The 25157-nt window shown below is 37.3% G+C and overlaps 2 protein-coding genes across 7 annotated transcripts in view; one reads left to right on the top strand and one right to left on the bottom strand.

Moving 5' to 3' along the window:
• CEP57L1 (centrosomal protein 57 like 1) overlaps positions 1-25157 on the bottom strand; it is a 226043-nt gene that overhangs the window by 174161 nt on the left and 26725 nt on the right. The gene's annotated exons all lie outside the window — the stretch shown is intronic.
• SESN1 (sestrin 1) overlaps positions 1-25157 on the top strand; it is a 116710-nt gene that overhangs the window by 89756 nt on the left and 1797 nt on the right. For 3 of the 6 annotated variants that reach the window (XR_008698172.1, XR_008698173.1, XM_055535246.1), the window contains exons 2-9: positions 10729-10794; positions 11591-11791; positions 12676-12858; positions 15782-16024; positions 17989-18136; positions 20491-20603; positions 22934-23124; positions 24998-25142. Coding sequence is in view for 4 of the 6 variants with exons in the window: in XM_055535246.1 (XP_055391221.1) it covers positions 10729-10794; positions 11591-11791; positions 12676-12858; positions 15782-16024; positions 17989-18136; positions 20491-20603; positions 22934-23124; positions 24998-25142 (1290 nt within the window). In the remaining 2 variants the exon portion in view is untranslated. Of the gene's footprint in view, positions 1-3781; positions 4018-10728; positions 10795-11590; positions 11792-12675; positions 12859-15781; positions 16025-17988; positions 18137-20490; positions 20604-22933; positions 23125-23727; positions 24082-24997; positions 25143-25157 lie in introns of those variants that run through there. The other 3 variants (XM_055535247.1, XM_055535248.1, XM_055535249.1) reach the window with 3 other exon arrangements.

Genomic DNA, 25157 nt, shown 5'->3' on the forward strand with positions numbered 1-25157 from the left:
CTCTCTGCTCTAGACACCAGTGAGTGAGTGAAAGTTGCTCAATTATATCCAGTCTTTGCGACCCCCATGGACTATACAGTCCATGGAATTCTCCAGGCCAGAATACTGGAGTGAGTAGCTGTTCCCTTCTCCAGGGGATCTTCCCAACCCAGGGATCGAACCCAGGTCTCCCGCATTGCAAGTGGATTCTTTACCAGCAGAGCCAGCAGGGAAGCCCTCCAGACACCAGTTGTTGTTGTGTTAGTCGCTCAGTCGTGTCTGATTCTTTGCGACCCCATGGATTGTAGCCCACTAGGCTCCTCTGTTCATGGGATTCTCCAGGCAAGAATACTAGAGTGGGTTGCCATTCTCTTCTCCACCAGACACCAGTGAACTTCCTTTATTCAGCTTCCCTCTCCCCTGCCTCTGGGCCTTTGCATAGTGCTAGTTTCTTAACTTAGAACTCTGTCTTTACTTGCTCAAACACTCCACCAATTTTCTTTCCAAGGCCTCTCTATTAGTCCTCTAAGCCCTAGCTCAGATATCACTTACTTCAGGAAGCCTGTCTTGAACCACCAGTCCAAGTCTGGACTCTAATGCTTCATGGGGCTCTGCTCAGATCAAGTCATTTGACACCACTCTTGTTTTTCACATGGGCGTACCATGGGCTTCCCTAGTAGCTCAGACAGTAAAGTGTCTGTCTGCAATGCAGGAGACACGGGTTCAATCCCTGGGTTGGAAAGATCCCCTGGAGAAGGAAATGGCAGCCCACTCCAATATTCTTGCCTGGAAAATCCCATGGACTGCGGAGCCTGGTAGGCTATGGTCCATGAGGTCGCAAAGAGTCCAGCACAACTGAGCGACTTCACTTTCACTTTCACCATCTTGTTCTGGGGCAATTAGCATTGAGAGCATTACTGCTAATGTCAAGTGCAAAAACCTCACTTTGATACAGTTGAGTTGGGTAGGTTAACCCCCAACATTTATGTATGTGTGTGCTCAGTCTGTCCAGTTGTGTCCAACTCTTTGTGACCCCGTGGACCATAGCCTGCCAGGCTCCTCTGTCCATAGGATTTTCCTGGCAAGAATACTGGAATGGGTTGCCATACCCTCCTCCAGGGGATCTTCCAGATCCAGGGATCAAACCTGCTTCTCCTGGTCTCCTGCATTGCCAGGTGGATTCTTTACCACTGAGCCACAAAGGAAGCCCATTTATGTATGTATGTATGTATGTACGTTTTTGGCCATGTCTCATAGCTTGCAGGAGCTTAGTTCCCCAACCAGAGATTGAACACACATTCTCAGCAGTGAAAGCATGTGGTCCTAACCATGTAACCACCAGGGAGTGCCCAGAACATTTTTAGAAGAAAGGAGAAATTCAGAATTACTATTACTTCTTGGATTAGATGTCAGGATTCTTCATTGAAGAAATAAAATGTTGAAATGAAATGTTTAAATAGCAGATTTTGTAAATAGCTGCTAGCCTATAATGATAGCCTATGGTAAATATCAAAAGCATAGTCCTTTCCAATTACTAATTGGTGTTCAGGAGGTTTATTACATGCTTAGCACTGGAAGTTCATTAAGAGAAGCACCTTCAGGATATCTGGCCAACTCAAGTAGTGAAATCTTTGGAAAATACAAACTTTTTATTAAATGATTTGTAAAAAATCTCAGAAATAAGATCTGCATAATATTTGCAGGTCAATACAGTTGTTGGAACTCTTGGTTAATAGATATATTTGGAGGCAACCTTTTTATGTTATAGAAGAGAGTGACTAATTCAGTTACTGCTTGATCAAAAAGCAAAAATTAGTACTATCTAATGACTTGAAGGGCCTCAATAGGACTGAAATAGAATATATTAAAATTATTTTTCTTTTTATGTAAGGCAGCATCAAAATAAACTGAAATTTTCTTTAAAAAAAAAAAAAAAAGAAATCCTAATGGGAGCTTCCTATTAAATTTCAACATATGTATCTTCAAAATTTATGAAGCAGGAAGTATCATATATGAACATATATATATACATATATACATATGAATATATACACATGTACACACACAGTTTGCAGTTCTAATTTGCATTTAAATGTTTAAAACCATTTTTGCATTGGCTAGATACATGCTTTTCCCTTGCCTCTCATTAAAAAAACAGTAAGGCAAACCTTCTCCATTTTGCAAATAATATAATTTTAATATCAGACAAGGTTATGCCCTACTAGACGACTAACCGTCACTGCTGTTTTCTTTCCAGAAAATAAAATCACAGCTCAACTCTTCTAGAACCAGAGTCATCATTTTTCACATACTTCCCTCATTAAGTAGCTTTATCACTCACAACCCCTATATCAAGTCATTTAAATGTTTCCAAGTTACTCATGTACAATCAGTTTATCTTGGAAGGTATGTCATATCGCTGCAAATTGGATGATTTTCTGTGTTTACTTTTGCCTGTTTGTGGCTACGTGGGCATTAGATTATACAGTTTTGTTGTTGTTATTGTTTTATGGCTCTGCTCAGAGAAAGAGCACTCGGAAGTCTCTGTAGCCTTATTCTATGTTAATTATTAACCTCCAATTGCTTTTCTTGACCACATATTTGGGTGCTTCAGCAATTTATAAAAAGTATATGAGAACATATAATCTTATTTATCTGGAGAAGATAAAAAGTAACCATTTTAACATTCTGCTTTTAAAATGTGACAGTTTAAGAGCTAAAAAAGTAACTCAGTTTTCTCTGAGACATTGTAACCTCTCTTCTAAGACTGAAACTTAATATTCATCTATGAGCCCTGATTTTGTGTCTGTCGGTATTCATTGACTTAAACTCCACTTGTTTCTGATAGAATGTTCCAACTTTTTTTTTTTTTAACCTGAGCATGTAAGGTTGAAAATACAGGGCAAACATGCAAAAAGAGATCTAATTTAGGAGTTAATTTTTTTTTTTTTAAGAAGTTAATGGAGCCCTAAGCTAACAGTTATGACAAAAGACTTGAGAGATTTGTGTTTCAGATCCAACAATGTCAGTTGTGTTCCTTTATGATGTGTTTTTTCAAGTTCCTCATCGGGTTTCAGAGAAAGATTCTTTCTTTAGATCCAGGGTACTTATGAGGAAACATTAGAAATTTAAATGCTTTCGAATATACTTGGGAAGAAGAAAATTTAGAGATCTGCTGCCAAGGCTTATTATCTGTGTAGGAGAGTTGATACTTACAGTTTCTACATAGTTTACCAAAAATAATTTTTAACTGAATGTAGGTCATGGTCTCCTGCTTGTTTCTGCATTTTATGGTCCAATCAGCTTTGTTTGGGCATTTTTTGGAAAGAAAGAAGGGAAATTTCAAGACTTCATAAAATGTGAAGCAAATTTGATTTCCTCCTAGTGGTGCCGGAGTCAGCCTAGAGGTTGGTTGCCCTTTGGCAGGTAACTGGACCTGAACGGGTGGATGGAGGGCAGGCTCTCGGCTGCTGATGCTGGGACAGGTGTACACATTTGCCTTTCACTGAAGCCCGACAGTTCAGGCTGCACCTTCCAGCCACATTGTAGGCTCACATCCCGGCAGACCAAGCCCACTAGGGACCAGAGGATTGAGCTCCTTGGGGGAAGTACAGTCGGTCCCCAGAGGTTGTTTTTTGCCGGGCGGCATTGACTGCCCCCGCCAGCGCCCGCCCCTCCGCGCCGAGGAGGCGGGGCGCCGCGGCGCTGAGGGCCCCCACTGGCTGTCGCGGCTGCCGACTCAGCTGAGTGACGGCAAGGGCGGGGCCGCGTGGCTTTTTTGTTTGCGCCGCCCCGTGCCGCCCTGTCCCGCCCCGCGCTGCCTCGGCCGTCAGCGCTGCTGAGACTGCAGCTCATATGTAGGCTGGCCGCCAGCCCAGCGCTCTCCTCCGCGCTGTTGCGGTACCTCTGCGCGTCCGCCACTGTCTTTGCGCCGACATGCGCCTGGCTACAGCCGCGAACGAGGCGTATACTGCGTCTCTGGCCGTCTCGGAGCTGCTGGGCTGCAAGCAGTGTGGTGGGAGCCGCGGCCAGGACGAGGTACCCGGGCGAGGGACCGGGCGAGAGGGCGGGTACCCAGCCGACTCTGGGCTGCACAGAGTCGCGTCGCTTCTCTGCCCTCACACCCTAACAGCTTCGGAGAACGCTCCCCAGGGAGGGCGCCTCTGGAGCAACCGCCTGGCCGGCGCCCTGCCCGGCGGGGCGTGGCGGGCTGGCCCGCGCCCCTCAGGTGAAGGGGCGGCCACTGGTGGGTTGGTGGGACGTTTGCCACTGCGAGTCGTCCCCGGGCAGAAAGTGCCACGGCTGGAAGAGAAAGCTATCTGGATCATTTAAATGGAAGTCTCCAAAACGTAAATAACGTTGTCTTCTGTACAAGTCTCCACAAGTCAGAAACCGAACAAACTCTAGACCCGGGGTAGAACAGCCTGTGGATTTTTCCCCCCTCAACGTCTTGTCAAAACAGATTATTTGGTGACCCTCACTCTTTGCCTTTTACTTTAAAAAAGAAAAAAATGCATCTCAGTCAGTTTTGCCTAGAATAACTATGTTCTGCCAGCTCTATGACGTTATGCACAGCGTTTACTCTTGTTTATTAACATTTCTTTTGTGTCTGAATTGGCCTTCGGAAAGAGCTATTTAATTGTGACATTTTGTATTTTTACCAAGTGGTTACAAAGGGCACCAATTGAACATCCTGCGGCATGCAGGATCTAGTTCCCTGATCAGGGATTGAACCCAGGGTCCCTGCATTGAGAGACCGGAGTCTTAGCCACTGGACCACCAGGGAAGTCCTGTAGGACCCCAATTGAAAATTTAGCAGCAACAGTACAACTTTAACTCAAATTTTAGCCTTTAATTCAAATGGTAGCAAGGGAGAAAGAGAAATAGTAATTAAAATTGAATTGAAATCAGATTGATTTAAGTATTGACTTAGTTCAAGAAATGTAAATACGAGGTAATTTCTCTGCACTATTGCCCACTAAAATGACCAATAGTTCTATGTTTTTTTTGTAAATGGAGTCAACACTAAGAGTATACCACATATATTCAATATAAACATAAATGAAGACACTTTCTCTTGAAGGTTGTAGAACACCAAACACTTCTGTATTTTTAACATTCATGTTTACATAGCGTGCTCCTTGTTTCCAGATAATACAGCAACCTAAAAAGAGTCTCATGACTGTTGCTTTGAAACTTTACTATAGAGGGAAAACGGTTCAAAAGTGTTGAAATAGCATTTACAATTTCTGTTTGCAGGCCATAACAGATCTTTTGTCATTTTGAGAAGTGAGCCTCATGATTGTGCTTGAATCTGTTCGTTCTTAGTGGTATTTGTGTGTAGAATCCTGGTTCTTGGCCAGATCTAGAATCTCTAAATATAGCCATGTAAACTAGAAGATAAAGAGATACATTTTATCTTACACATTGATTATAGAGCCTATGGGATTGTGTTCAGGAGACCAGGCAGCTTTGTGTAGTTGTATTTCATTTTTAAAACGTCCAACATGTGGGAAGATAAATTAGGAAGTAGTGCTTTATAAGAAAACTATTCACTTTACAAAAGAATTAATAATAGAACTCTTTCAAATAGCAAACTTCCACAGTGCCTTTAAGTTAAAACACCTTCCAGAAATGGAACCCTGACTAAAGTGTAGGGCACACATAAGAGCCTAAGTCAGCCTTATATATCCAGTACTTTGAAGTCAGTTGAGTTTTTATTTTTCTAGGATGTAGTTCATAGGATACCAGACACTGGGAAAAGAGATACCTGAACTTTAAATATTTATAAATTCCCTATAAGAGTTAGTGACAAATTTAGAAGAAGCATTAGTACATTTTGTTTTAGTACATAGGAAGATTTCTTTATAAGGCCTTTGGATTTCTTCATTTCTATTTAAAAATTTCAAATATCAAAAGTCTAGCACCAAGCTATAGGCAATGATTCTTATAAACAAGGGAGAGTGGGATGGGAACTCTTATTTTTTTACACAGTATATTTTTGCCTTGTTGAAATGTGTTTCAAAAAGAACTGCTTTTGTAATAATGTTTTACAAATCAAAGTTAGCATCATTGTTGCTATTATCAGTATTAAGACATCTAGATAGTTTTAAAATGCACCAAGTGCAGTGAGAAAAAAATAAAATGATTCAAGAGATCTGATTGTTTTTACTTTTCAAATGGATAGATGTGTAAGCCAGTAAATGGTCTCATTTTGCATTTGTGGCAAATTGTCCATTCCTTTGCTAAAAGATATTTATATAAATTCATAAGTGTATCTGACAAATTTGAAAAATCTGATTAGAACAATACATTCAGTACATAAACAGATTTACACAGTGAATATATTACATTCATCAGTCATTCTGTGGTATTGTCAACATTTGCTGAGAATTTTCATGTTGTGAAAATTAGTATGTTAGTATCATACACTGGAGAGGAAACAGATACCATGTCAGAGATTTGCAGAAATGTTGTGATGGCAGAAGCTATTGCTGTCTCTTTCAAAGATGCTGATTAGGAGGACTGTTGAGAGGAGAACTGTTAGTTCCCATGTTAGATTTCCCAGCCACACCTTCACCAAGAACCAGTGAGGTTTTGTGCTGTGATTAGCATATACATCTGCTTCACAAGGTCATTAGCTGTTGGCAACTTCTGCCTCCTTGAATCTAAATTGGCCAAAATTTGTTCTAAATCTGTAATTCAGTTTCTTAGATACGTATGAAGGCACAGTTGAAGTAATCTTTAGGAAGTTATGAAAGGCACTTAGTTTGGCTTTCCATAAGCCAACTATTGAATACCCATAGTGCCTTAAAAAAAACAAAAAAACACCTGCTAGAAAACAGGGTAGCAACTATTTTGTTATGTGACTAGGAAAAGAAGTGTTTCAAAAGTGAGTTTTCCAGTAAATTGAAATTTTTAACCCTTTAGAAGTTGAGAATGCTATTGTATAACAACAGTGGTATCTAAAAGGACCTTTAAGTATCAAAAACTCTTCAGAGTAATTAAAGACACCAACTCTAGAAGCAGACTTCATGGATGTTTTCAAGATAACTGTCACCTGTTTACTTTTTCCAAAAGTTAGAGAACAGTTTGTGTGCAATTGGAAGCTAGATGGAATCAATTAACTGCTTTCTGATAGAATCTGAATTAGGATAAATTGAGATACAGCTCAGAGCTTATAAAATTCTGTTTTACCTAGAACTAGCCTTAAGTAAAATAATGAAATTAGAGTATTGAATATCAGAGACTCCTTTCCATTCCTTTCCTTCAGTTTTTCTTTTCTGTCCCCTGCTTTCCTGTTAGACTGGTACCTCATCAAGGAATGAATGTGATCTTAACACTGAGAGGTTATTAGCATAAAAAGTGAAAGCCGCTCAGTCAAGTCTAGCTCAGTCATGTCCGACTCTTTGTGACTCTGTGGACTGTAGTCCGTGGAGTTCTCCAAGCCAGGTTACTAGAGTGGGTAGCCTTTCCCTTCTCCAGGGGATCTTCCCCACCCAGGGATGGAACCCAGGTCTCCTGCACTGCAGGTGGATGCTTTACCAGCTGAGCCACAAGGGAAGCCCGGTTATTAGCATAGTAGGTCTATAATCCATTCCTAAGAATGTTTGCTTTTTCTTAACATCCTGTTTTAAAACAATTTTTCACTCTTAAAAAAAAATTTGTAAAGGAACTGGTAAGGAAAGGTTTGACCTGTGAAGGCAAAGAAGAGGGGAAACAGTGATACCAATATAGCTACTAAATTTGGCTATAGGGATAGACTTTCAAAGACTTGAGAATTATGTAGGACCCCCTTGGCATACCTATAGGAAAAGATTCCATTTCTGAAACATTGATAGGCACTTGCTTAGAATTATAAAGCTACTGTTGTAATATTAATAGTTTGATAGTAATATTAATAGTTTGATATATAAACTATCTATTTGGTATAGAAATAAAACCAAAATAATATACTTCAACCTCTTTGTTTTGAAGCCTGTATACTAACAATCTGGTCTTATTTTTAAAAATATACACACAATCCACATGCTGCTAATGTATATGGTAAGATAAAGTCCTAGAAATGGAATTTCTAATTTTTTTCCTTTCCTCACAAATAGTAATATATGCATTTTGCCTTTTTCCCCCCTACATAATATATCCTAGAGATCTTTTAAAGCCAACTTGTATACAGCTGCTTCATTCTTTGTAAGGACCTCATGCTGTTCTAGTCTATGGTCATACTAAACTTTATTGAAACAGTCCTCTATTGATGAGCACTTAGGTGGTTTTATATCTTACACAATTGTGAACAGTGTGACAGTGATTATACTTTTACATACGACATTTCAAAAATGTGAGCATAAGTTAATGTCTAGGATGGAATTGTCAATTAGGGTATGTAACTTTTAAATTTTGATCAGTATTTCAGATTGCCCTCCTGGAAGTTGCAGTAATTTGTACTACTTATATATTTCTTGATCTTTTTTCCTTAAATTTCAAAACAGTCCCATCAGAGAGATATATATATAAGTGTTGAATAGCTATTTCTCTACCCCTTCTCCAACATAGTCTATCATCAAACTTTTTGATCTTAAGCAGTCTTTTAGGTGAAAAATTGTATCTCAGTGTAGTTAAACAGCAGTTGTTTTGTGAAGATTGACCATTTTTTCAGACGTTTATATTTCCTTTTCTTTGAACTGTTCATGTCCTTTGTTCATTTTTTTCTATCAGGTTCTTGGGGGGGTTTTCTTAGTGATTTGTCATTATGTATTTTTTAAAAAGCCCTTGTCTGTGTGAGTTGCAAACATATTTCCAAGTTTTCTGTTTGTTTAACTTTATATATGTTTATTTTTCCCATATGAAAGTATATTTATGTCATCAAACTTATCAGTCTTATATTTTGTGACTTCTGGGTTTTGTTGCATTTTTAGATCTAACTCCACAAGTATTTTCTTCTAATATTGTAATTATTTTTTAACTTACATGTGATTTATTGTGAAGTAAAGTATGATTTAAGGTTCCAATTTCACTTTTTTCTGAGTGGGTCTTCAGTTGAATCAAAATCATTTTTTGAATAATCCATTTCTCTTCCTTTGAAATGACATCTTTTTGTATACTAAAGTTGCAGGAATAGTATAAAATGAATAATAAATCCCTGAAAAGTGGGGTGTGTTGCTAAATTGCATTTTGTTTAAATAAGATAGTAAAGAAATTAAAAAGGGTAAATATTAATTTTAGCCTTGAAATCTTGTCCAGAATATTTTCTTTGAAATGTATGTAATTAGATCAGAAGTTCAGCAGTTAGAAAGGCCAACAGAGTCATCATTTTATATAAATAGCTGCATTTGTGCCAAGATTCTGTATTGAATAGAAGGAATGTGGGTTTTTTCTTGCATTTATTATAGTATGTTAAATTGAGACACATACATAGCTGGACCAGTAAATTTAGTGCCTCCTCAGTGAAGGATACAGTTATTAGACATTACTATCTTCAGTATAAGTCTGTAATTATCAGAGTAAAAAATCACTGACCTCTAATACAAAATTATTTGAAACCTATATAAAATTTTAGTTTGCAAATGGAGCCTACTTCAAATCTGAATCTCGAGTTCTACGGATTAAGATTCTCTTCGATTTTTTCCTGCCTGCCTAAATCAATTCTGCTCAAAAAGTTTCCATTCACTTGGACCAAATTTCTTGAATTGCTGCCATATGTTCTTCTCTGTCTGCATCACTGCGCCCCCACCCCCGCCCCACACACACCTTTTTTTCTCCTTTAAAAGAAAAGCATCTGGTTTATATCATGAAGGACTTTTGGAAGCAGTAAAGAGAGGGTGGAAATAGTATTTGTATGTAATTATATAAGCAAGGGTTAATATTTAGTTGTTAAAGAAGGTGGGGGTTTGTTTGCCTAGAGACTAGATAGATAGGACATGAACTCAAAAAAAAAAAAAAAAAGGCTGAATTACATTTTGGTTTTGTTTCTATAAGCATATTACATTGAGGGGAAAGCTGGTATGGTAGATTGTCAGTTTTTGTTAACCATACTACATTGTCACACAAATTACAGAATTTTAGGTTCCCTATGTCAAAGGGTAGAAAGCCATTTATTTCTTAATTAGTTGAGCTCAAAAATATAAGTGAAGTCAATGAGATCCTATAAATTAAAAATTTAAGGAAAACTCAGAAAATTAATTTCTCTCAAATTGTTTTACTCAACCACAGAGAAACCGTGTCCTGCAGCACTTTCTCGTTTGTGGGTTTAAATAATTTTTATTTTTCATGATATTTCTGTTCTTGTGAAGTATTATTATAGATGCAATAATAATTATACTTCTTTCAGTTTAAGACCTCTAGGTAAAGGTTATGACTTTTTCATTTCCTGACAAGATGCACAGGGATTGATATTTTGGTTGGTTGGGTTTTGGATGTATAAACACATTGGTCTTATTTTGTATCACTGTCAATCCACAGGGTTGGCTGCTATGTGCTGAACTTTCTGTCCTAGACTTTCTGCCAAGTACTTTATGCAAAACTCTGGTTTTAGTGAAACAGGTTTTATTGTTTTTAGTCAGAGTCTTATTATAAACTGTTGTCAGTTATGTGATGCAAAAAGAGGAGCTGATATATATATATGGTCATGAAAACAAACCACCAAAACAAGCCAGGCTCTGTTCAACTGGTTGTTTTTCTCTCCCATTCCTGTGGCCTCAGTTCATGTTGTTTACTGCTAGAGGCCTGAGATGGTGTAATTTTCTTTTCTAGGAACTTGGAATTAGAATTCCTCGACCACTAGGACACGGACCAAGCAGATTCATCCCAGAAAAGGAGGTATGTTGTTTGTGAAAGTACATAGTGAACTGTATGCTTTTAAGGAAAAGCTTTCATGACCCACATCTTGGCATCTGAACAACTGTTGGTCAACAATATGCTTTACACAGAGTTGATCATTGTTAATCATCATGCTTTGGCAGTGAATCTGTGGGATTAGAAAGCTATTATAGTCCCTTTGATTTCTAGTATTTCATGGCACTTTTCTAACACCCACAATTAGTCAAGCAAAGGCAAGACTTGTTTTTGACCAATGATATGCCACCTGCTTATATTTAGATGTTATTTAAGTGTGCCCATACGCTGAGTTACTTGGTCTTGGCCAACTCCACAGGCTGGAATCAATGCTAGCTTAGATCTTTAATTCTAAATATGTAAATGCTTCTATGTTTTGTTTTCACAAGGATTGTTTACTGTTAGTTAATTTTGGTTCTCTGTAAATTGTGGGAGAGTAGGTGTTGTTAAAAGGAAAGGCATTAGTGTCTGCAAGCTCTGCACATTTGATAATCTAAATCTGCTTCTTTATCTGGATTCTGGCCAAGCCTACAAGCAGCCTATCTAGATGGCCTTTGTTGTTTCTCCCCTGCTACATGATATGTGACTTTTATTCTTCTATCTTGCAACCAGTTGAGTTAAACTTGTAGAATTATAACCTCCCTTTCTTAAGCCAAATTTAATCTGCTTCTAAATGACACACACAATGTAGTGCATGCATGCTTTATTTCTCCCCCTTCCGTGTTTTCTTTAACACTGATTTACAATTTCTGTAACCATGGTTTTCCTCTCTTTCATACAGATTCTCCAAGTGGGGAGTGAAGACGCACAGATGCATACTTTATTTACAGATTCTTTTGCTGCTTTGGGTCGTTTGGATAATATTACCTTAGTGATGGTTTTTCACCCACAGTATTTAGAAAGTTTCTTAAAAACTCAACACTATCTACTGCAAATGGATGGGCCATTACCCCTTCATTATCGGCACTACATTGGAATAATGGTTTGTAAACATTCAGTGAAAAATTCTTTCTCTCTGTTTTTATTAATCTTTTTAAGACATGGTTAATGCTTCAAACACAGGAATAAATACTTATATTTCAACTTCCAATTGGATTCCTGTTAAGTAGTACCTGTTTTTCCTCTTTGTAAATAATAGGAAAACTAATATGTATTTACACTTTGTTGAGTTCATGGAAATCTCCAGGCCAGAATACTGGAGCGGGTAGCCTTTCCCTTCTCCAGGGGATCTTCCCAACCCAGGGATTGAACCCAGGTCTCCCGTATTGTGGGCAGATTCTTTACCAACTGAGCCACCAGGAAAGCCCAAGAATACTGGCGTGGGTAGCCTTTTCCTTCTTCATCAGATCTTCCCAAACCAAGAATCAAACTGGGATCTCCTGCATTGCAGGTGGATTCTTTACCAGCTGAGCTACCAGGGAAGCCCCCTTATTGAGCACCATTTTCTATTAAATAAGAAAACAAAGTAGAAAACAAGATAATTCACTACTATATAAATAGTAGTTCAGATTGACATAAGTGGTTTTCACTCATGTTCAATTTATAAATAAGATTCCATTATTTTATGGTTGGCATCTTAATTGAAGTTTCTTCTTAATCAGGTTCTGACAGTAGGTATAAAATTTTTCTAAAATTCAAATACTTTTATCAAATATTTTTTGTTAATGGGATATTTTTGAGGTGTTTTCTATAGCATATGTGAATTTTTGAATGTTTATATGAAAACTTTTATTTCTGTAGTACATGGAAAATTTGAGAACATACTAATCAAAAAATTAACTGTTTTGCACACTGTAAAGAAAAAAGACATGTAGTTGTTCAAGATTTTAATATGTGTAGTTAGAATCATCTTTCGTTTTCTCTTAGGCTGCAGCAAGACATCAGTGCTCCTACTTAGTGAATCTCCATGTAAATGATTTCCTTCATGTTGGTGGAGACCCCAAGTGGCTTAATGGTTTAGAGAATGCTCCTCAAAAACTACAGAATTTAGGAGAACTTAACAAAGTATTAGCCCACAGACCTTGGCTTATTACCAAAGAACATATTGAGGTAAGCAGAGAATATATCTAGGGTGTCTTTTTTATTTTAATTAATAGACTATTTTTTAAAGCAATTTCAGGTTTACAGAAAAATGGCACAAGGAGTTCCCATATTCTACCCACTTCAACTTTCATCAAGAGGCTTTTTAGTTCCTCTTCACTTTCTGCCATAAGGGTGGTGTCATCTGCATATCTGAGATTATTGATATTTCTCCCAGCAATCTTGATTCCAGCTTGTGCTTCTTCCAGCCCAGCATTTCTCGTGATGTACTCTGCATATAAGTTAAATAAGCAGGGTGACAATATACAGCCTTGACGTACTCCTTTTCCTATTTGGAACCAGTCTGTTGTTCCATGTCCAGTTCTAACTGTTGCTTCTTGACCTGCATATAGGTTTCTCTGGGTTGTTCTATGTCCAGTTTTAACTGTTGCTTCTTGACCTATATATAGGTTTCTCCAGGAGTTGGTGATGGACAGGGAGGCCTGGCATGCTGCGATTCATGGGGTTGCAAAGAGTCAGACATGACTGAGCGACTGAACTGACTGACTGACCCACTTCAACCCTCCACGCCCCACACACACACATTGTTTTCTTTATTACTAACTTCTAGTATTAGCATGGAGAAGGCAATGGCAACCCACTCCAGTACTCTTGCCTGGAAAATCCCATGGATGGAGGAGCCTGGTAGGCTGCAGTCCATGGGGTCACTGAGGGTCGGACACGACTGAGTGACTTCACTTTCACTTTTCCCTTTCATGCATTGGAGAAGGCAATGGCAACCCACTCCAGTGTTCCTGCCTGGAGAATCCCAGGGACAGGGGAGGCTGGTGGGCTGCTGTCAATGGGGTCGCACAGAGTCGGACACGACTGAAGCGACTTAGCAGCAGCAGTATTAGCATAGTACATTTGCTTCAATTGATGAATTAATAATGTCTGTAATTTACTTTTGGAGAAGGAAATGGCAACCCACTCCAGTGTTCTTGCCTGGAAAATCCCAGGGACGGGGGAGCCTTGTGGGCTGCCGTCTATGGGGTCGCAGAGAGTTGGACACGACTGTAGCGACTTAGCAGCAGCAATTTACTTTGGGGTTCACTGTTTGTGTTGTACAGTTCTATGGGTTTTGACAAATGCATAATGTCGTGTTATCCACCATTATGGTGTCATACAGAATAGTTTCACTTCCCTAAAAATCTCCTATGCCCCCCCTATTCATCTCTCTCCCTTCCCCCTGAAACTACTACTCCTTTTATTGTCTTTATAGTTTTGCCTTTTCCAGAATGTCATATAGTTGGAGTCATACAGTATATAACCTTTACACACTAGCTTCTTTTATTTGTCAGTATGCATTTAAGGTGCCTCTATGACTTGATGGCTCATTTCTTTTTACTGCTGAAAAATACCCCAGTGTGTGGATGTACCACAGTTTGTCCATTCACCTACTGAAGGGCATCTTGGTTACTCCCAGTTTTTTGGCAATTATGAATAAAACTTCTACAAACATTCACATGCAGGTTTTTTGATGGACATTAGTTTTCAGCTCAGTTGGGTAAATAACTGGGATTGCTGGATTGTATGGTAAGCTTGTGTTTAGTTTTGTAAGAAACTGTGAAACTGTCTGATGAGGTGACTGTACGTTTGTGTTCCCACCAGCAATGGATGAGCATACTTGTCAGCATACTTGTCACATTCTTGTCAGCATATGCTGTTGTCAGTGTTTGGATTTTAGCCATTCTGATAGATGTAAAGTGGAATCTCGTATATCTTTGCAAAATACCATCTTAAACTAGTTTCTTCTGGTTCTGTTTATTGAAAGTGTTAAATGCTCATTCAAATCCGCCTCTTTGTGACCCCACGGATTAGAGCACGCCAGGTTCTTTTTCCATGGAATTCTACAGGCAAGAAAACTATAGAGTGGGTAGCCATTCCCTTCTCCCATGGGTCTTCCCAACTCAGGGCTCAAACCCAGGTCTCCTCTATTCCAGGCAGATTCTTTACTGTCTGATAATAAAGATAATAGAATAAAAGTAGATTGACTTTCTCTAAAAGAATCTGCCATGCAGTAGAAATTTTTTTAATTTTATTATTATTTTTTTTTTAATAATTTATTGGCCATTCCACGAGGCTTGTGGGATCCTAGTTCCCCAACCAAGGATCAAACCTGTGCTTCCTGCAGTGGAAGTTCAGAGTCCTAACCACTGAACCGCCAGAGAATTCCCTAGAGTATTTTAGATACTTTTATATAATGGAAGCATCTTATTTTCAAGAAGATATAAGATTTGAATATGATTAATGCAGTGTCTGTTATATTGTCTAATAACATAAAATTATAGAATACTATGAAATAGATAATGAAGCAGAATGGAAACAGATTTGTAAGACTTTTAAGGATTGTAGACTTGACATTGAGCATAACTTTTTAAATATAATTTGATGGTTTAGACATATTCAGAGTCAAGTTGTTCAAACCACTATAAAAACTAATACAATTTTGTAAAGTTTAAAAAAAAAATTCCTTGAGGAAGCCTGATATTAAAGAAAAACAGGCATATTTTCCACAGTAGCTTCTACTTTAAACTCAAATTTATTACATTTGGTTTGAGATGTCACACTAACAACATAGTTAATACGTTCATAATCCATTGTCTGAAACACAGCAACTGCCTTAAACAAAATGTATTCTACTGCATTTTTAAATCAAGATTTCAGATAATAAGGAATTAGTCATTATCAGATTATGTTAAGCTCAATTTTTGAATATATACTCATAAAAATTAGCAAATTCTGAGTTCTACATGCCTCAAATTGTCATTTTATCCTAAGTTTTATACAGTAACTAATCCTGTTTTCAATAGATTAAATACCAACATGAACTATGTTCTTTCACCAACACCATACCCCAGTATAAAAATATATTCTCATTTTTTTCCCCAAGGGACTTTTAAAAGCTGAAGAGCATAGCTGGTCCCTTGCAGAACTGGTACACGCAGTAGTTCTACTCACACACTATCATTCTCTTGCCTCGTTCACATTTGGCTGTGGGATCAGTCCAGAGATTCATTGTGATGGTGGCCACACATTCAGACCGCCTTCTGTTAGTAACTACTGCATCTGTGACATTACAAACGGCAATCACAGTGTGGATGAGATGCAGGTCAACTCAGCAGGAAATGTTTCGGTAAGTATTTGTTACAGGATTGTTGTAAGACTAATCACAGTAATTGCTGTTGTATTATTTTTTTACTTGGCTTTTAGGAAAATTTACCCTGTTAAGTCCAAAAAGGTATTAGACCCCCCAGTCTGTTCATTCAGCAAGTATTTGACTGCCTCCAATTGCTGAGCATTATAGTGTCTGATGCTAAGGGACATAAACAAAATTATATGACTTATATATAATTATAAGACCCTCCTGGAGACTACATTCGAATAACTTCAGGATTGGAAGCCACCAGGATGTGCCAGAGCCAGCTAGTATTGAATGGCTACTGAATGTGAGATGCGGGACTGCCTGCTGCTGATCACATCCCATTCTTCCTTTTTGCACGAAAGAAACAGGCTGTCATCTCAATTGTTTCTCTTTTAGAAGAGTTAATCAGCTTTGATCTGGAATTTCTCCTTTTAAAATACTCCTTCATGTTTTAACCTCTCACAAATATATATAGAAGTGAATGTAAATATATTAAAATGCTTTTATCTCTATTCCTTCTCTTCTCTGGCATTTATATTTTCTCAGCTTTGTTATTCCTTGGAAAACAGATCACAATGAGTTGAATTTTCTATAAGCAAGTTTTAACTCCTATATATGATGTTTCAAAACTCCCTCTGCATTCTTTAGCTGTAGTGAAAGAGCAAGGGTTTATATTTCCAAATAGAAACATTACAGCCTTCTCAATACTTCATACAGATTTTCTCAGTTTTATTATTACTTTAAGACAGATTTAGACAGGTTGAATTTATATGTTTGACTTTAACAAACACTTGACTGTTAACATATAATTTGACTCTTGGCAAGTTATCTACCCTCCCTGACCCCCCATTCTTTCATTTCTAAATAAAGGTCAAACACAAGGTTATTGCAAAGTTTAAGTGAAATGTCTCTAGAGAGGTAAAAGGGCTAATACAGTGCTTAGCATTTATCAGGTACTAAATAAGAGGTAGCATTTACATATGGTGAGATTAGCACAGGAAGGAAAATCATTTTCCCAAGGTTGACTGCTGTGCTGTGGTGTGCTGATAAGGCCCAAGACCGTCAGTTTCACCCTCTTTTGAGCTATCTGGATTCATGTGAGAGGCCCGCATATGGCCACTGATTATTTATCAAAGTTTAAAGGTTATAAGATGGACTAAGGGTGAGTACATCAGTTGCCAGGATGCTGAGAATTGGATTCTTTCCCCACCTTTGATTTAGTATGAGGCTAAAGAAGTACTGTTCCTAGTTATCCCTCAATTAAATGAAATAATAGTGAAATAATATAATTTTTAAAAAAATTTCTCTAGTAGATAAGCTCCCTATTCCCAGGTGTTAAGTATTTTTAGTAATGAATTTTTTAAGGTATGTACCTTGTTTTTTAGACATAATACTATTGCACACTTAATAGACTACTGTATAGTATAAATATAACTTTTTATATGCATTGGAAAACCAAAAAAATTCTTGACTTGCTTTGTTATGATACTCACTTTATTCTAATGGTTTGGAACTGAACCCACAATATATCTGAGGTATGCCTGTCTATTGACAATATGCCCAGTGTACAATGTTGATGTAAAACCACTTTATATTTTGTATATCTTATTTGTTTCACTGAGCAAGTAAAAGCGTAACTCAGTTCTGTTTTAAACTGACAGTGTTAAATTTTAATTTTTAAAACTTAATGACAGTAATAATATTACTAACTTTTGAAATAAAAATTTAAACATTAGAATATGTTCTTAAAATTTTTCTATTGTTTTAAATTTAAAAATTTATATCTGTATATATGATAGGCCAAAGTAATTGTTTTTGATTCATTCATGTGCATTAAAGTTATAAGATCTATTTTTCTTATATTGTATTAAGATGCAAATTCTTATGAGACCGACTTAATAAAATTTATTCCATATTTGACATATGTAACAACCTTAATTGCACTTTTGTTTCAGGTAAGTGATTCCTTCTTTGAGGTTGAAGCCCTCATGGAAAAGATGAAGCAGTTACAGGAATGTCGAGAAGAAGAGGAGGCAAGTCAGGAAGAGATGGCTTCACGTTTTGAAATAGAAAAAAGAGAGAGCATGTTTGTCTTCTCTTCAGGTAAAAGCAAGCATTACATAGTCAACATCTATTTCGAAGAAGCCCAATTTTTAAAGACAATTTAAATAAGTTTTTCTTATTGGAATATAGTTGATTCACAATGTTGTGTTAGTTTCAAGTGTACAGCAAAATGAATCTGTTATACATATATCCACCTTTAGATTCCTTTCCCATACAGGTCAATATAGAGTTTTGAGTAGAATTCCCTGTGCTATGCAGTAGGTCCTTATTAGTTATCTGTTTTATATATAGTAGTATGTATATGTCAATCCCAATCTCCCAATTTATCCCTCCCCCTACCCCCACCCCCCTACCCCGGCTGCATCCCAAACCCTTGGTAACCACAGGCTCTCTACAACTCCACATAATAAGCTGTATTGTATGATATTTGTCTTTTTCTTTCTAACCTCACATAATATGGGTCCATGTCCATTCATGTTGTGGCCAGTGGCATTGTTTAATTCTTTTTTATGGCTGAATAACAGTCCACTGATACATGCACCACATCCCTGTCTTCTGCTGTCAGTGGACATTTAGGGTGCTTCCGTGTCTTGGTTACTATAAATAGTGCTGCTGTAAACACAGGGGTGTGTGTGTCTTTTTGAATTATGGTTTTCTCTGGACATATACCTAGGAGTGGGATTGCTGATTAGATGGTAGCTCTATTTTTAGTTTTTTGAGCAACCTCCGTACTGTTATCTGTAGCGACTGCATGAATTTACATTCCCAACAACAGTTTTCTAAAATTTATTGTTTGTAGATTTTTTGATGATGGCCATTCTAACTGATGTGAGGTGATAACCTCACTGTTGTTTTGATTTGCATTTCTGTAATAATTAGTGATATTGAATATCTTTTCATGTGCCTATTGGCCATCTATATGTCTTCTTTGGGGAAATGTCTGTTTAGCTCTTCTGCCCATTTTTTTTTTTTTTGATTGGGTTGTTTGGTTTTTTAATATTAAGCTGCATAAGCTATTTGTGTTTTGGAGATTAATCCCTTGTCAGTTGCTTCATTTGCAAATATTTTCTCTCTGTAGGTTGTCATTTTGTTTAGTTTATGGTTTTCTTTGCTGTGCAAAACTTTTAAGTTTAATTCTAATATGTCTTTCCTTTTAGAAAGGCTATTGCATAGGTAGTCCTACTTCCAAAAAAGGAAGTTAAAGTGAAAACAGACTAAGAGCAAGGATATTTGATTTAGGTCCTAAAATCACTGCTAATAAACTTTGTGAATGTTAGGTCATTTAGCATGGAGCATTCCTTTTTTTTTTTTTTCTTTAAAATGAGGAAGTTGCATTCATAAAGGCCTAATAGTACTTCCAGCTTTAAAATTCTATAATTTGTGAAAAGGAGCTACTTATTAGATAACTAACAGCTTAAACCCTTTGTTAGGCCTTTATCAAATGTAACCTATAGGATTTAATAAGTAAACTAGGTAATTTAAAGGAAAAAAGTTATAGTGTCAATATATTTTGACAATAATACAGTGGAACAAAGAGTACATTGGTTTTAATAACCAATTTTCTTAATAGCAAAGAAAAAATCAAATTTGTATAAATGGAGGTTTGATGTTAGCCTGAGGAGAAGTCTTTGATTCTATTTACTTGAAACTAAATAATCTCATCAACTCCTAAACATGAAAATAATCTAAAAAGGCTTAGTGAGCCTCTTTCCTGTATTCATTTCAGAATTGTTTCTAGGACCTTTGAACTGTTAGTGTTAGTTACTCATTTGTGTCCAACTTTTTGAGACCCCCCCAGACTATATAGCCCACCAGGCTCCTCTGTTCATGGAATTTCCTAGGCAAGAATACTGAAGTGGGTAGCCATTCCCTTCTCCAAGGGATCTTCCTGACCCAGGGATCGAACCCAGGTCTCCTGCATTACAGGCAGATTCTTTACCATCTGAGGCATCAGGGAAGCTGTTAGAGAGATCATTTTACATATTGTATGACATTAATATTCAACTAAAAATAGTCCAAGTGCTAAAGTTTAGAATACAGCTGATTTGTTAGTACCATAAAGATTATTTCAAAAGGGTATTCATACTTGGAGTACATACTTTTAAGTAGAACCTCACATCTATAAACTAGAGAGAGGACACAGAGGAAGAGAGGATCTGTGAAAGAGAGGAATGAAAAGCACAGTAAATGCAACCATAAGTATGTTTTTTAACCTTTATATTCCATTTATTAAGCAATTTCTTCATAGTTTTAAGACTTTATTTTAGTTGATATTGGTTACTAAGTATCAGAAAAAGGGTTATCCTATTTTTACTTGTTATAGGTAAAATGAATTTTAACTAGCATCCTGTTTTTGAAAAGCTTTCAGTAGCTTTTTTAAAAAATTATTTCAGATGATGATGAAGTTACACCAGCAAGAGATGTATCACGTCACTTTGAGGATACTAGTTATGGCTATAAGGATTTCTCTAGACATGGAATGCACGTCCCAACATTTCGAGTCCAGGTAAAATCACAACTTGTATGTACATGACTGGTTAGAAATATCTCAATCTGACTTAAAATTAGAAAGAACCATCTGGATTTGAGAACAGAAAGCATTGCAGAGATAAATAACTTTTCTATGTACATGCAGTTCCTTAGATATAAGTTCATAAATCAGTTGCTCAGAATTCAAAACATAGTCACCCATAAAACAAAATTACAATAGTGGTTAGGTTCCCAGATGGTATACTAAAACTCAAAGTTCATAATATAACTAAACAGTAAATAGTTGTGTTAGAACCTAGCTAGCATTTATAGCATTGTTTTATAGAGCACCAGTGTTAGAGTGAGGCCATTTCTGTGACAAGAGAAATGTCCTCAACATTTCAGGCATTATGGGTGTGGGGGTGGAAGGAAAGAGGATGAGAAAATCAGAGTGAAACATGTGCTTAAATTAGAACTTTTAGGGACAGCAAATTTGTTTTTTTAATTTGGGTGAGTTCTTATAAATAAGTCATAGTGATTACAATAACCTAATTCCCTGGTAAAATATGAACCTAATGTCATTTGAAGCAATGAGAATTTTTGAGAGTTTCAAACTTAAATCTTGAAGAGGATTTTTATATAAAGATATCTTATTCTAAAATTAAATAATGCCCATCTCTTAGAATAAAGTTTTAGTGAGGTAGGGAGTCAAATTATTGTTGGTAGACCCAGTTTGTTTAGCTCCATAATCATTAACTTTGAAATACACAGTAAAAATTCCCAGTGCAATTCTGTGTATATTGAGTCCATGGAAACTTAGGGACCTTGTCATCCTCCAGGATACCAGGCTCCTTCTCTCTTATTGCTTTTCCAGGAAGCTAAGTGCTTTGCAAATATATTGCAGGAGCAACAATTGCTGTATCTTCTAGTTCCAGAATAAAAGTTGAGGATCATCAATTAGGAAACATTCATCTATTCCATGCTGTAGTTTTCTAAGACTGCTTCCAATCCATTACTAGACACATAATGCATTTAAAATGTATTTCTTAAACAATCTGTTATGAGTTGATAGTTCTAACTTTCCCAATTATTGTGAAGGGCTGCTGCTGCTAAGTCGCCTCAGTTGTGTCCGACTCTGTGCAACCCCATAGACGGCAGCCCACCAGGCTCCTTCGTCCCTGGGATTCTCCAGGCAAGAACACTGGAGTGGGTTGCCATTTCCTTCTCCAGTGCATGAAAGTGAAAGTGAAGTCGCTCAGTTGTTTCCGACTTGTAGCTACCCCATGGACTGCAGCCTACCAGGCTCCTCCGCCCATGGGATTTTCCAGGCAAGAGTACTGGAGTGGGGTGCTATTGCCTTCTCCGATTGTGAAGGACTAGTATTAAGTAATAACTTTTAGCAGAATTATGAAAATATTTGGAAACTATGAGATTTTTTTTTTCTTGGCTCAAGGAACTAACATTATTTAAGGAGGCAAATTAGGCACAGGAAGAAATATAGAATATGTTACGTGGTAATGAAGTTGTGTCATGAAATATAATACATTACAATTGGAGAGATCATGTAGACTAGAAAATTTTTTTTAGAGGCAGATTAGGATTTGACAGATTTGAATAGTTTAAAAGCATGAATATTGTAAGCAGAGATGACTATAGGCAATAATTGAGCCTAGGTTAGAGGACAGAGTGAGGGAAGGTATCATAAACTGGCTGGGCTGCTGAAAGCTTCAAGCAAAGGATTTTTCTGATTAGTTGGAAGTTACTTTAAAATTGATCAGACTTGGAGGTTTTGACCACAGTGATGGCATGATATCAAAGAGGTGTTTTAGGAAAACAAATATGGGAGCAACGTAGAAGTAGAGGCTTAGTAAGTTTTGTTTGAGATAAAAAAAAGGAAACGGAGATTTAATGTAGGAAAACTAATTAGAAGACTTAACAGAGCTAAGAGGAAGGGGGGTTAGGAGGAAAAAGAATGAGTGATGGATGTGTTGAAGTAAAAATTTACAAAATTTGAAGACACTTGAATGCCTGCAGCAATATAAAAGGAGAGTGGCCTCCCAAGACGAGTCATCTCTGGAGGCTGACGGGGAAACAGTGAGAGAAAGCAGAATACAAGTCACATGTGTGTAAGGCAGAGATTCCACTGGTTTTTAAACTTGGTGAGTTGCAAAATTTAACTTTTGCATATTGCGGTATAGAAATTGAAAACATCAAACTGGAATGCAAATGAAACAGAAAGCTAGGGATGTTCTAGAAAGGGAGTGGATTTCAACTGCCAGTAGTCTCACTGCACCACAGAGCAATAGACATAGAACTGTATTTGACCACATTTTAATTATTCACATTTGTTCTGTTCTCTGTATTTAGGACTATTGTTGGGAAGACCATGGTTATTCTTTGGTAAATCGTCTTTATCCAGATGTAGGACAGTTGATTGATGAAAAATTTCACATTGCTTACAATCTTACTTATAATACAATGGCAATGCACAAAGATGTTGATACCTCAATGCTCAGACGGGCTATTTGGAACTATATTCACTGCATGTTTGGAATCAGGTTAGTCTGTTTTCTTACATTTATGAAGAGATATTTTCTTTTAGGGAAATCATTCAGGTGCTTGAAACACATATGCAGATATACTTGTTAATATACTCAGAACCATCCCCTCCCTAAGAGCTTATTTATATGCTTTAGAAACTTGATTTTTTGCAGCTTAGTGCGTTTCCTCTCACCTAGCTAGGCAGGAAGAAGGAGAGTTAGGAACAAGAGTTAAACAACAAGCAAGGTTGTCCAGGAGCATGGAGAAAAAGGCAAAGTTTGTCTCTAAACATTTATGTGTTTGTATCATTTTTATCTCCTGAGACACTTGTACTTCTGCCTTCATGAAACTTAGAGTGCCCTTCTAAAGAGTACCTACTCCCATGATACTTCATAAAATGCAAAACTTTATCAGTATTATGCTATTTATATACACACACTATACACCACCTTCTAACATACACAAACACCCACACTATGGTCCTTCCTAATTATTTTAGCTGTAAAGTCAGACTTTTCTCTTGGTTATTCATTTTTTCAGTAGCCAGACTATTGACTTTAGACTCCCGAATGGTTATATTATGGACCAACTTTACAAGAGTTTTCTCCCTTTTCCACTAGAAACCAAATAGGAGACTGAAGATCCTTGGATGTTGTAGAAAGTATTCTCTAGTGGGGCAGAGCAGACACTGGTGCCTACGACCATCCTGGCCTAAAGCAGAATGGCCTAAGTGTAGACACTGTGAGGCCATCTTAGAGACCAATTCTTTCCTCATCTGACCCCAAGAACTCCTGCTAACATGAGAAAATATTTATACAAGTAGATTATAATTTATATATCATGGGATATATCAATATTGTCTAATTTGTTAACTTCTTAATATCATCAATACTCAAACCGTTTCCAAAATTTGTTCCTCAGTGTGGTTGCTTATTCATGATTGTAAATATATACTGTTACTTTGCACTAGCAAATTTTTTGTTCATCTCCCTGACTTCTCTATTTCTTACTCCTTTATACTCATTCATCCACCCCCATTTAAACATTGTAAAGCTCTTATTTTAGGGGACAGCTGCCTATATAAAGAGGAGAAAAGAATATAACATTTACTATTGATATCTGTACTTCTATAAGAAAACAGACTATCAGATCAGTCGCTCAGTCGTGTCCGACTCCTTTTTTTTTTTTTTTTTTAATTTTATTTTTAAACTTTACATAATTGTATTAGTTTTGCCAAATATCAAAATGAGTCCGCCACAGGTATACATGTGTTCCCCAACCCCATGAATCGCAGCATGCCAGGCCTCCCTGTACATCACCAACTTCCGGAATTCACTGAGACTCACGTCCATCGAGTCAGTGATGCCATCCAGCCATCTCATCCTCTGTCGTCCCCTTCTCCTCCTGCCCCCAATCCCTCCCAGCATCAGAGTCTTTTCCAATGAGTCAACTCTTCGCATGAGGTGGCCAAAGTACTGGAGTTTCAGCTTTAGCATCATTCCTTCCAAAGAAATCCCAGGGCTGATCTCCTTCAGAATGGACTGGTTGGATCTCCTTGCAGCCCAAGGGACTCTCAAGAGTCTTCTCCAACACCACAGTTCAAAAGCATCAATTTTTCGGTGCTCAGCCTTCTTCACAGTCCAACTCTCACATCCATACATGACCACTGGAAAAACCATAGCCTTGACTAGACAAACCTTTGTTGGCAAAGTAATGTCTCTGCTTTTGAATATGCTATCTAGGTTGGTCATAACTTTCCTTCCCAGGAGTAAGCGTCTTTTAATTTCATGGCTACAGTCACCATCTGTAGTAATTTTGGAGCCCAGAAAAATAAAGTCTGACACTGTTTCCACTCAAAAATATAGTAATTCTCACATTGTCTTTTAACAGATACGATGACTATGACTATGGTGAAATTAACCAGCTATTAGATCGTAGCTTTAAAGTTTATATCAAAACTGTTGTTTGCACTCCTGAAAAGGTTACCAAAAGAATGTATGATAGCTTCTGGAGGCAGTTCAAGCACTCTGAGAAGGTATGTACCTGTTGT

The sequence above is a fragment of the Bubalus kerabau genome, chromosome 9 (assembly GCF_029407905.1).
Source record: "Bubalus kerabau isolate K-KA32 ecotype Philippines breed swamp buffalo chromosome 9, PCC_UOA_SB_1v2, whole genome shotgun sequence".
Classification (NCBI taxonomy): domain Eukaryota; kingdom Metazoa; phylum Chordata; class Mammalia; order Artiodactyla; family Bovidae; genus Bubalus; species Bubalus kerabau.